The sequence below is a fragment of the Haliaeetus leucocephalus genome, unplaced genomic scaffold, assembly GCF_000737465.1.
Source record: "Haliaeetus leucocephalus isolate CR32 unplaced genomic scaffold, Haliaeetus_leucocephalus-4.0 Scaffold1, whole genome shotgun sequence".
Taxonomy (NCBI): Eukaryota; Metazoa; Chordata; class Aves; order Accipitriformes; family Accipitridae; genus Haliaeetus; species Haliaeetus leucocephalus.
In genome coordinates, this window is record NW_010972437.1 from 13,965,149 (window position 1) to 13,977,528 (window position 12,380).

At 36.1% G+C, this 12,380-nt stretch overlaps 1 protein-coding gene across 1 annotated transcript in view; it reads right to left on the reverse strand.

Moving 5' to 3' along the window:
* The window catches only part of XIRP2 (xin actin-binding repeat containing 2), a 44,446-nt gene that overhangs the window by 22,634 nt on the left and 9,432 nt on the right, over positions 1-12,380 (reverse strand). The window contains exon 2 of the mRNA XM_010569514.1: positions 2,378-2,531. Within this exon, the coding sequence (XP_010567816.1) occupies positions 2,378-2,531 (154 nt within the window). The remainder of the gene's footprint in view (positions 1-2,377; positions 2,532-12,380) is intronic.

The following is a 12,380-nucleotide window of genomic DNA, read 5'->3' on the forward strand; positions in this document are numbered from 1 at the left end:
ATCGTAAGCATGTGAATAGTTTCATTAAATGCAATGGGAATACTCATGTGCTTAAAGTTAGACATGTGATTTAATTCCTTGCTGATTTGGGGCCAATGAATTTAATGGACTGTTTTAAAAAACATTTTAATAGATACATATTATTAGCCACCTGGGGAGTGAAGGTAATACCAACTATTCTCTTAGCTTTAAAACAGGAAATGCCCTCTCTTTAGAAGCTAGTTGTTTTACAGTATAATGTGAAACTCTTTGTGATGGTATGAGAGATTATATGATCTAAGCTTTTGCTCATTCATTTTGCTCTAAGTTTTTGCTCATTCAGGAGAACTTAAAGGTGTAATATCTTCTGAGTCTTTCAGGGATAAATGTGTGCTTGTGATGAAATAGTTTGTAAGAAGAGTCTTATGTTTACGAAGGTGAGGTATGCCAACAAAAAGCTGTTTGCCCTTGTCATATGGGACTCATACAATAGTATCTATTTCAGAGAATTTAATTCTTTTATTAATGATGTTACATCAATTCTTTAAAGTAAAGAGCTTCACAAATCTTCTGTGCATAATAGGACTGGAGAATTCTGGCTTTCTGCCATTTTTTCCAATGATATGACTACATTAGCTATCCGTTATGGGCTTCTCCATTTTTTCACAATAGGTTGAACAGCAGTATGAGCATTGCCTTCATTGTTTCTCAGTAGAGACAACAGAACTTGTTGTTACCCAGTCACAGAGCTTGCTGTAAATGTTGCTCGATACCTCTTCTAGGAAAATAAGATTTTGGCATAACGGAAACATTTAGCAAAAAGTTCTATAGCACTTTAGTGGTTTGAGGATATTGTTCTTGCTGAAAAATTGAAGCAAGTTGACATATATTGTCATTGGTTATAGAAAACTCAAATCTCATGGTGATGGGAGAAATAATCTATGGCTCAGCATTATCTTATATTTTTCAGGACTGGAATATTTATTCAAGTGCAGAGTTGCAGATTTCAGTGCCTAACTTCAGCTATTAGAAGTTTAAGAGTTTTCACCAGTGTTTTCAAACACTCAAATGAGTCTATAGGGAATTTACTTCTCATAAGACTGTCTGAATGCAAAATGGGGTATTATGGCTCTCACAGGAGCATAGAAAAACATTATCCCCTAGGGGTCTGTCACATTTTTAGAAAAAGCTTCATTTGTAAGAGGCATGAATTGTTGACTGTGCATTTTTACATAGTTCATATTCTTTGTTATTCCTGGTGGACCTAAAAATGCTTCTGAAACATACTGTGCCCAATTTAGACTCAGAGGCAAAGTGGGTATGGAATGCAGGATTACATTCTCTTGTTAGAGAAGAAAAAGAAAGGCTTTGAACTAGGAGACTCTAACAGGAGAAGAAAAAAAAAAGGGGGGGTCCTTACAACCATATTATAAAAAAGATACCTAAAAAACTTGAGAAGATGTAGAGAAAAGACACAAAAAAATACTCCCACATGGAGAACTGCAGCTGTATCTAGTTGATGGAGGAGAAGGATATGGGGTGATATGGTCATAATGTAAAATTGTCCTTCCAAGAAGAAATGAGCAGGTGTTAAAAATCTCTTTAATTTGGTAGGAAAAAAAGGAAAAAAGGATAACCAATGGCTGAAAGTTAAACCTGATAAAAGATCAGGTATTTAGTTTTAACAATGAGCATAATAAACTTAGCAACATTAGCTAGAAAAGGTCTTGTGCACTGAAATTTCCTTCTCCCTTTGATCTGCTAGAGTCTGGAATTGCTAAACATGCAGGCTAAACATTTTCTGATCAAAAAAAGACCAGAGTCAGTAATTGGTTGATACTGTGTAGATGGCTTATTAATTTTATTGGCAGAGTGGACAAGTCTTTTTGTGCTATTTATTTGGGTAATCTGTTGTTTTACATAAAGTCAAGTCCTAGACACTCAGAAGTCAATATGTGATTTTCTGTCAGAAAATGTTATCATCCATGTTCTTTCTCTGTTAAAACAAACCATAACACAGATACATACACTCTTTGATACCATCAAGCAGCAGTCTCCAAAGTGGGATGTGCGCACCCCGGGCCTGTGCAAGACAGTCCATTGGGGTGCGGGAAAAAAATATTTTTTGTAAATAAACACTTTTTAAAGGAAAGTGGTTTGTTTTTTTTTTTTATTTCATCCATCATCCTTCTTTAATACCTATTTGTGTGTATGTTGCCTAACATACATAATGTATTAGTAGAGCAGTACAAGTATACAATTTGTAAATAAATACATTTATAAACATTGGAAGTGCATGCTCAAAAATGTTTTAGTGATGGGGTGCACCATCAAAAAGGTTTGGAGACCACTGCCTTAAGAGTAAAGCTAGACATCAGATCAACATGGTAATGCTAACCTTCAGAGCTGTTGCTGTGGCCATTTTGTGATGACATCTTTTCAAAGATTGCTCTCCCTCTTTTCACGCTAGACTCTTTCGGAGAAATGACAGAATGGCCTCCAGGCTGACTCGTTGCTGTTGATGAAAGTGAACTTCTCTCACTTTCTGTTTCCTGTTAGAAGACATCAAGAGGATGCGTGTTAAAAGCTATTGGTAGGAAACAGATGTTGGTTTTGGGGGGAGGAGAGCGTATGAAGAGGCAGCAGATTAGAAGAGGCTGGTATGTAGAGGCAGATGTTCTCCAGAATGCCATAGGGTAAATTTCTGTAGCACTGCAGGTTGTGGATTCGTGTGTGCTGCCCAGTTTATGCTTCAACAGGCAGTGATGCTTGGAAGTTTTCTTTTGCCATTTCTTGCATGTGGTTTCTTCCACAAGAGTGGTGGTGGTGGTAAGGATCACAATAAAGACATCAGTTGCTCATTTAAACATTATTTGTACATAGAAAAATGGACAGAGTGTATTTTATTAATTTCATTTATTGGTATGTAAGAATATGTAAAACCAACAAATGATGGCTTGAAGACCAGATGTACATGGGCATTCGTATTTCAGAAATTTGATTTTCAATTCTGCTGTGACCTATCAACTGAATTTAGCTTATCAAAATAGTGGGTCAATGTTCTATATAGATAGTTTACACAATATCATTAGTATCTCACCATCACACTGTGGCCTCAGCCCTTCAAGCCAAAATGAGTGAATTATTGCTAAGCAAGACTTTAATGTGTCAAAGCTGGTATTCTGGGGTGCTTCTCCTTCCTTCCATGCAATATGCTACTCAGTATGGAGTTGGACACAACGGCTATAAAATCTCAACTACAGCTCCTATATTAAGTAAATAACTGAAACAGCTGGAGTAGCAAAAATATGCTTTTTTTTTTGCAAGGGAATAACATGAAAGGTCCACTGCATGTCCACTTCTGCTGTCCCTGTAAAAGAGGTGGTAATATCCAAAAAGAAAGTGGATAGGTGGTTGGTCTGGTGACTGCATAAATCCCTTCAGCAAGATTTTGCAGCACTTATTTGCCAGAGCCCTAAATTGCTTAAATGGCATACATTTTCAAAATATGCTGCCTTCATTAGACTACTTCCTTTTTATTGTTTGTAGACAGCTTTATTACCGTATACCAATTTAATGCCACCCTTGTATATGATCTCACTGAAGTCACTCCTAACTGGTTTTAGATTTAGATATTATGCATGGTGTGAAAGAAGCAGCAAAATTTGACCCCTGAATTGATTATCCTAGATTGGAGAGTATTTTCCAGTAACTATTTCAAAAAAGAAAAAGAAAAAAAAATTACTGCAATGCAACTTAATGAATACTCAGATAGAACTCTTACAAAGAAAATAATATAAAATAAATTGTAAAAGCCATTTTCACAGTAACATATAATCAATTAATACCTTCACCTTGAATTTTATGAAACTAACAGTGAACAAGCATTGGAAATATACTTTTAAAATGAGTACATCATTAGCACTCAAGGACAATTGTGCTTCACCCATCTTTAACAAATCTACACTTCTCTCATAGCTGCTGATAGCTTTTATCTTAAATATGTGTTGTACTTCATTTCTTGACCTGTAGTCATTCTTTGCAAGAATATTCCTTCCAGTACATGTACAATAGGTTATATCTTGTGGAAACTCATAATTTTATAACAATCTGTCTACTTCTGTGACTTACAGTAGCTTTTACTTGAGATTAGCTGAAAGATTTTTGCATGATGTGTCAGTATTGAAACAAATGACTGATTAGACCATAGAGGCTAAAGATGTTTTATTACCATGAGTACTGTAAGCCCCTTTTTTTCAGACAAAATGCCTATGCTATCACCAATCATCAGTTATCTTGTCACATCAGTCTCTCCGCACCCCGCATCCCCCAGAAGAGCACTGCTGCTACTGCTTATATGGAATTGAACTTGAAAGGTAATCTTGAATACAGTGGATAATTTTAGCAGATAGGCCAGGAGGTACAATCAACACAGTGGAAAACCTAAACATGGATAGATTTAAAGGTGGTATAGGGGATCCTAACCAATACTGTGGGGTTTGTTGCCTTTTATTCACCAGGTTTACGGGAGATAATTGGTTTAAAACTAATTTGAATTATTCTCCAATTGCTTTTACAGTTAGCAACATATTTTCCTTGGCTATTATGGAAAGTATTTTTGGAGGGTAATAGGAAGAGAAAGATTTCTGGAGTGCAGAAGGTAGCTGTCTTTCTGCTCCATGACACTTCCTTGTACCCTTCCTCACCAGTCTGTCGGATACTTTCAGGTTGTACGTCCCACTCAGAAATGATGGGCACAGTGCCAGTAAGATAAACTGTGTCCAGGCTGGGTTACAGTGCAGCATGACAGTGCAGGTGGGAAGTTGCAGCACAGGTAGGATAGAGAGCTTGGCCAGGACGTAGGTATGCTGAGAGCAATGAGATACTTATGTGTCAAGGGTATTGGGAGACAGCAGGTGGCTGAAATGAATAGGGTATTTTGTGCAGGAAGGGCTATGGCTTCAAACTGCTATTCATTTTGTACCCTTTTTCAGAGTTGGTTGTCAGTTACAATTATAACCCAGTATTAATTATGGTATTTTGGTTTAAAACAGCTGAAGAGCTGACCATTATGTGTGAAATCCCGTATGGACAATCTGTGATGCAGAAATGGCTATGCAGAGGAGAAATGGAGGATGGGGGAGGGAGAGGAGAAATAAAAAAAATGCAGCTGTGCATGTTGTTAGATCAGCCTGAACATGTCTGTCTCCTACTTCTCCAGTTCCGCAACCAGCCAGTACCTGGCATAAATGAGAACAGCCTCAGGATCATATTGCCACAGCATTGTGTGTGCTTTCAGTAGTCAACAGCAGAGAATCACTTTAATGATGTTCTAACTTCCACAGTATTAGAACAAAATAGAAAACTCAAAATATACTGCATTTTCAACTACCGTTGGCATCTTTGAGAACAAACTCATCTAGATTTTTTTTTTTTTATTCCTACTACATTTTTCTGTAGTTACCAGTAACAGCTAAAAAACTTCAAAATTTACTGTTTCTTATTCTTATTCTTGCAAGCTAGGGACAAATATAAATTTGATTTGTATTTTTTTTAGCTCTATTATTTTTATTAACTTGTAGCATATTTCTATAATGTTTCTTCAAATTTTCATCTCTGCAGTAGCAATTCCATTACCTACAAAATTTATATAAGTTAGTATTTTGGACATTTATTTTAATAGGAATTTTTTTTTTTAAATAATGTATCTTTTTTGACCATTTTTAATATCAGTTACAGGAATATTGGCCCAACTTAAGAGATTTTCATGTAAATTCTTTTATGGACAGATTTCTGAGATGTCGGCCACTCTGGCAGAAAGTATTTTCATACAGCTTATTTTCCTGTGTTCAGAAAAGCATATGTCAAATAAAACTGGAAATCTGGGATAGCACGAATTGCTTAGGTAAAAAATATTACCATTTGTCTTTAGCGTTCGATTTTTCCACCTGCAGATTTGTCTAAATCTCAGGTTTTGTTTTGTAGTAAGCATTATTCCCATAATGACTGCAGTGTGTTTTTTTATTTGGTATTATTGTAATTTGGAGGTTTCAGTAAACAGTGTCAATTACCAATTCTATGAATTCTCCTTTCAGCTTTATGCCATGATATTAATTTGTCATCCTAGTCCTGTGAAGCATTTTGTTATAGGCTACTGAATGCAATTTACTGTTGCTTCATATTAAGTAGTTTGAGACTGGTGTTTATTGTTCCAAATCTTTGTTAATTTGTCTTTTGATTTCTATGTACTGCTGCCTGTAATAATGTACCCAAAAAAGAATAACTATATTTTCCTCTATAATTACACTGACATTTTGGGGGACTGCTAATATATTTGTCCACAAAATATACTTACACTGTAGTGGATCTTAATTTTAAATACATTAAATCTCTTTTAGCTGTTTCTAATTAAGTTCTCCTTATTTTCAAAGCTAGTTTTAGCTTTTACCATAATGTTCCACAGCAATCCATATTCCTTAAATCCCTGATATGGTGAATCCCTATACAGGTGAATGGTCCATTTAATGGTGTCTGTGAGGATGGTGCTGTTCTGATATATAGTGATGATGGTCTGGGGCAGAAGAACTGCATGCTTAGCACTGTGCAGAACTTTTTGCTCTAAACAAACCAATTCTATGACCATGTGCATTCTCTTCTGTTCCTTCCTTTCATTGTCACAGTCCCCCTTGCATGACAGTCTCCAACTGCCCTAGCCCCATTTTGCAGACAGCATCCCTGCCTTAGTGGGGCTTCTGAATGATGATTTTCTAGCACTATTGCTCCAGCTGAAGTGCTAGAGCTCAGATTTATTCTCAGAAAATGGTATTTCCTACTGTGAAAAAGTTATTGGAAGGTGTTATGATTACCATAAACTCCTTTTAATCGGGTTAAATTTAATTTGCATACTGTTTTATTGGGGTATCTACCCAGATAACCTAATGACAGTGAATGGCAAAGACATCTGCTTAATAAGGATAGAATTAACATAAATGCCACTTATCGAAAAAGCACTGAGGTAGTGCCAAGAAGTGCTTAATTAGAGGCTAATGTATGCAACTCTTGCAAAAGTTGCCAAATGAAAACTAAAAGAAGAAGAATGTTCTTTTTCTTTCTGATTAATGCAGGGTTCAATTCATGTCAAGCTTTTGTAACTATATGTGTGTTGGTGGGAGCAGGTATTCAGCTGGGACATAGAATGTTGTGTGGAGCACCCTGTTTAACAGCATTTATTCCATTTTTTGTTGGAGATAATTTGTTGAAACCTGTCTATATTTAAGTAACTTTTATGTGATAACTTCAGTTTTACGTACTGGCTCTGATACTCTGTTTTTGAATGGGCTTCTGAGAAAAAGGTGATGCAAGAAGCTATTTTTATGTTCTGATCTCATACTCTAGACATGATGAAAAGAATAAAGCACTGGAGTGCCAAATTTAAAGGAATATGCATGCAGCCATTACATTTAGAAATGCCAGTGATAAAGATTCCAATTTCAGTGGCCTGCTGAGTGAGTATGCTTCATTTAGATAGTGGATTTTCCACTTGCTATCCAGTCCTGCACTAATCTAAAAGTCAGTAAGCCAGAACACATAAAGTTTTAAATAGAGGAAAACTATTTACCAAATTACTACTACCTTTTCTACATACATTGAACTACCTTGGATTGGAAGAGGAATTTACAGTCAGTATATTATATAGATTGCCAAAAGCTACTATTAATGTTCAAAGTATTTAATCTTTTTTTTAAAGGACATCTTTAAGTGTATTCAAAAAATGCACTCATCCCCATCCCATCATGTCTTGATTACTTTTGTTACGTGTGCTACCTAAAGGAAAGCTAGCTACCACCTAACTTTCATGTTATATATGGTCTCCACTAAAAGAATGCATGTGTAAGAAGTGACGGAGGGGTAGAAGGGATAGGCCCAAAGAGAAAGGGTAAAAGCATAAGTTGAAAGGAAGATAATAAATCCATAAATGGATGATGAGGTGGGAAACAAGTGGAGCAGTAGGATAAGTGTTTAGAAATCAAATCTGTTGCTTTAAAAATTGTCACATAAAATCTTGATCCATCAATGCATTTTATTGTGATTGTAACTTTAAATACTTGAGGGTTGTTGTTCAAATAATTGTTCTCAGTAGCAATTCAAGTTATACTTAATGTCTAAGCGCTTTGCTGGACTGGCTCCTAACGTTTACGATTGCCTACAAAAAGCTGGCATCTCAAATTCCAATTCAAAACAAGACACTGCTTCACAAAGAGTACACAGGAATGATTTGAGGTTAATTCTAGTGCTGAACAAGCTGATAATCTCTCCTGTGAATCACTCAATCTCAGTGAAATATAAAAACATAAAAGATGAAGCAACATACTCCTGGCCTGTCTGGAAAAAGCCTTTGGAAATGCTAGCATGAGACAAGTCTGTTTCTGATATATTTCTCATTTGTAATTAAAAATACGACGGAAATCCATTCTGGTGCAATTTAGAAGCAGGGAGTGCATGGAATCATGTCCACCATCTGCTGGAATGCTGATGGCATTATTAAGATTGATGACAAACCCCCTAAAGTGACTATTACAGAGGAGTGCTAATAACACCTGCTGAATAAACTCTATGAAGCCAGTAAGCAAACTGTTGAGACAAAGCCACGATTCTCAGTTGATTCTCTGCAATGCACCACTTCACTAAGACAGAATTTCTCAAGAGGCTTTAAAAACCCCCTATGGCTGCCTGGAACCTGCTCATTCATTTTATTCCCAGACCAGCTCCAGAGATGCTTATCCTTTTCAGCTGTTACAGACAGTTTTAAAATAAGACAGTATTTTCATTTGGAAGAAGGGTATAAAATAACTCCGCTGTATACACGGAACAGAGGCCCTGAAAAGAGTTTGTTGTCAACCTGAGGAAAAACATCTCTTTGCAGAATTGCCATTTATGCTGGTTTTGGCTGGGATAGAGTTAATTTTCTTCATAGCTGGTATGAGGCTATGTTTTGGATTTGTCCTGGAAACAGTGTTGATAATGCCAAGATGTTGTCATTATTGCTGAGCAGTGCTTACACAGACTCAAGGCCCTTTCTGCTTCTCACCCCACCCCACCAGCGAGGAGGCTGGGGGGGCAAGAGAAGTTGGGAGGGGACCCAGCTGAGACAGCTGACCCCAACTGACCAAAGGGATATTCCAGACCATATGACATCATGCTCAGCATGTAAAGCTGGGGGAAGAAGGAAGGGGGGGGGGACGTTTGGAGTGATGGCGTTTGTCTTTCCAAGTAACCGTTACGTGTGATGGAGCCCTTCTTTCCTGGAGATGGCTGAACACCTGCCTGCCCATGGGAAGTGGTGAATGAATTCCTTGGTTTGCTTTGCTTGTGTGTGTGGCCTTTGCTTTACCTATTAAACTGTCTTTATCTCAACCCATGAGTTTTCTCACTTTTGCTGTTCAGGTTCTCTCCCCCGTCCCATGGGGGGGGAGTGAGCGAGCAGCTGTGTAGCGCTTAGCTGCTGGCTGGGGTTAAACCATGACACCATCTGAGAACGGGGCTCTACACTAAGAAAAAACATTGAGGGGCTAAATTCTGCCTTGAAATGCCTATAGATTTCACTCTTAATTACCAAAACTCCCACTGATTTGCCGTTTATCACCATGGCAAAATTGATATAGGGTCCCTGGTCTTACTACTTAAAAAGCAATGGCCTAGTCCTTTGAGCTAAAAAGGGTTTGGCATACATTAAATTATTGAGCTGTTCAGACTCTGTCCTATGGAAGGAATATCAGTTATATGCAGCTAATTGTATTATGTTGATTTGAAATGTTATAGCAGTTTTCACAGTATGATAATGAATATTTGTGCAAAATTAGCAACTTGACAATGGATTAAATAGACAACTATAGGACATACAGTAGCTACAGAAACTTCTCTTCCTAAATGAATATTGTGCAATGGTCCATCTCTACTGGTGTTTTTGGAGGACAAAATAGTTGTGTGTTTTAGAAACACATAAGGAGACTGAAGACACAGTTAAGTAATTTGACAGTGACCAAACATGTTTTAATGAGCTTTTTTCAAGCATGTGATACTATAGTGCTTGAGTAACATTGTTTAAAGTAGGCCAGCTACAGTATCTGTAAAAAACTAAATCAAGATAAAATTTATGAAAACTGCAAAATAAAAAACTTGTTAGAAGTAAATCTTACTATGGCTTTTTAAAGCAAATTGAAATAAAATCAGATACAAATCAAACAGAATTTATACTAAGTTGGTACTAGAAGTCTATATATATCACTGGCAATACATTACCAGTAAACCATGTGGAGTAAGAAGTCCAGATCTGACAGCTGTGTTTAATATAAAATATATTAGAAAGAACACCAACAGAAGACTGGAGAGGATACAGGCAGCATAGCTTTGTAACCAGCATTAACAAGCTACAATTTGGTTCAAGTCATGGAAACTGTTTTCTAAACCAGTGTGATTAGTAAGCAGGAATAATGTCAGAGTTCTTTTTCCAAAATCATGACCTGTGGCAGCATAAAATGCTATCACACCACATAGGAGGCACAAATTAAGATTTGAAACAGAGCAAAAATTAAAAACAGTAGCTTTCCTCTTTTATGTCCTCTTGCTTTTTAAATTTTTTTATTTACATACATGTATGAAACATTTCAAACATGATAACTTGTCCTTTCTATTTATATAATAATTCCAAAGTAAATGGAAAAGTTTTACCACAACATTAAAAAAAACCCCAAACCACTTTTTAAAATAATCCTACTCTGTTTCAGCACAATAAAGTTTTATTTAAAGCTTTCACAATAAACTTAGTACATTCTTTGCACTGCAGTTGTAAAAGGAATGCTTCTGTATACTAAATTTCCGTGTCAGCTCTAAGTTTATACATTTGTTCTTATCTTTTTTTTCCTCTTACAATGTATATTTAGGGATGTAATTTTATAACTCTCAGTGTTTTCACCCTTACAGTGGAAATTCAAGAACCGTTATTTTATCAGTGCTACTGTTAATTGCAGATATGGGACTGGAAAAAAAATGTCATTTATTTGGGGTTTCATGAGAGCAAGTGTGGGCTTGGGTTTTTTTTGTTTGTTTGTTTGTTTCTTGTAAATTCACTGACAATATATACTTTTCTTTGCATGCTCTCTTGCTGAAATTTACTCAGATTCAGAGGCGTATCAGTTTAGACCTCTTAATGTTCTTAAAGTATCTCAGTGTGTGTCTCTGCCTTTAAGCAAAACAAAATAATGATTTTGAAAGCGGTGTTTTCTAACATGATCATTTTGTGTCTAGTATTGCTGCAGACATTTACATTCCTTCTGTTGTGATTTTCCACAGTCATTTGCTATTTCATGATTTTTGTAATTATTTTAAATGGCTGGAAATTATTAGAAGTATATTGTGGTGTGAAACAGAAAACAAAAATAACAAAGCAGAAACAAAAGCACTAGCAGAGTGGGGAAGCAAATGATTTTAGAAAATGACTAATATTTCTAGTTCTTCATAGGCACTCTATTTTAGCTGCACATTTGCACATACACCAATTTTCTCCCTTGACCCTCTGCTTTGTTTCCTTCCAAAATATTGCCTGGCTTCTAAGATTTGATAATTTCCCAGTAATACTGAGCATGCCAGTTCCCAGAGTCCACTGATACCACTTTTAGAAGCAGGACAGAAGAAGCATTTTCCTTCAGTTGTTCAAGCAACTGAGGCAGATCCCTCTGTTGTAAGCAAGAGCAAAAAGAAAAATGCACGGGCTTAGTCTAACAAAAGACAATTTCTCCCTTAGTAAAAGCTCCAACTAGTTGATGCATTTTAAAGTCTTAAATGTGTTTATTTCCATTAAACATATACTACTTTTAAAAACTTAAACATATGATGTACTCTCTGATATTGCTTCCAAAACTACAGTAAGCAATATGTGTTCAAGTGCCCATAATTTTTCATTTATTCAGTAATAATGCAGGGCACATCAACTGAACCTTCTAAGTCATTTGCTCTGCACATCTTCAGGGAGATACATGCTGGGAAGTTTTGGTGAAGTCTACAGCACTCCTGAATTAAAAATTCCTTGTAAATTTTTCTCAGTGTGCTAAATTAAGATTCCCTCCACTGCTTTTGGTTTGTGGGGTTTTTTTTTGTTTTGTTTTTAATACAATGCTAATATGGCCTCGACTAATTATCTTAAGCAAAGGCTTTTGTATCTGATAGTCATTACATGTGTTTAAATTAGTTTTTTCCCCACAATATTACTATCTATAAAAGCTAGTAAAATTATGTGTTATCAGCATTCCACATATTTTTAAGAAATAGCATTTTCTTTGGTCAGATACTGGAAATGAGTAATTCAGGAAAATGAAACAGATATTCTACAATGGAAGATTAACAAT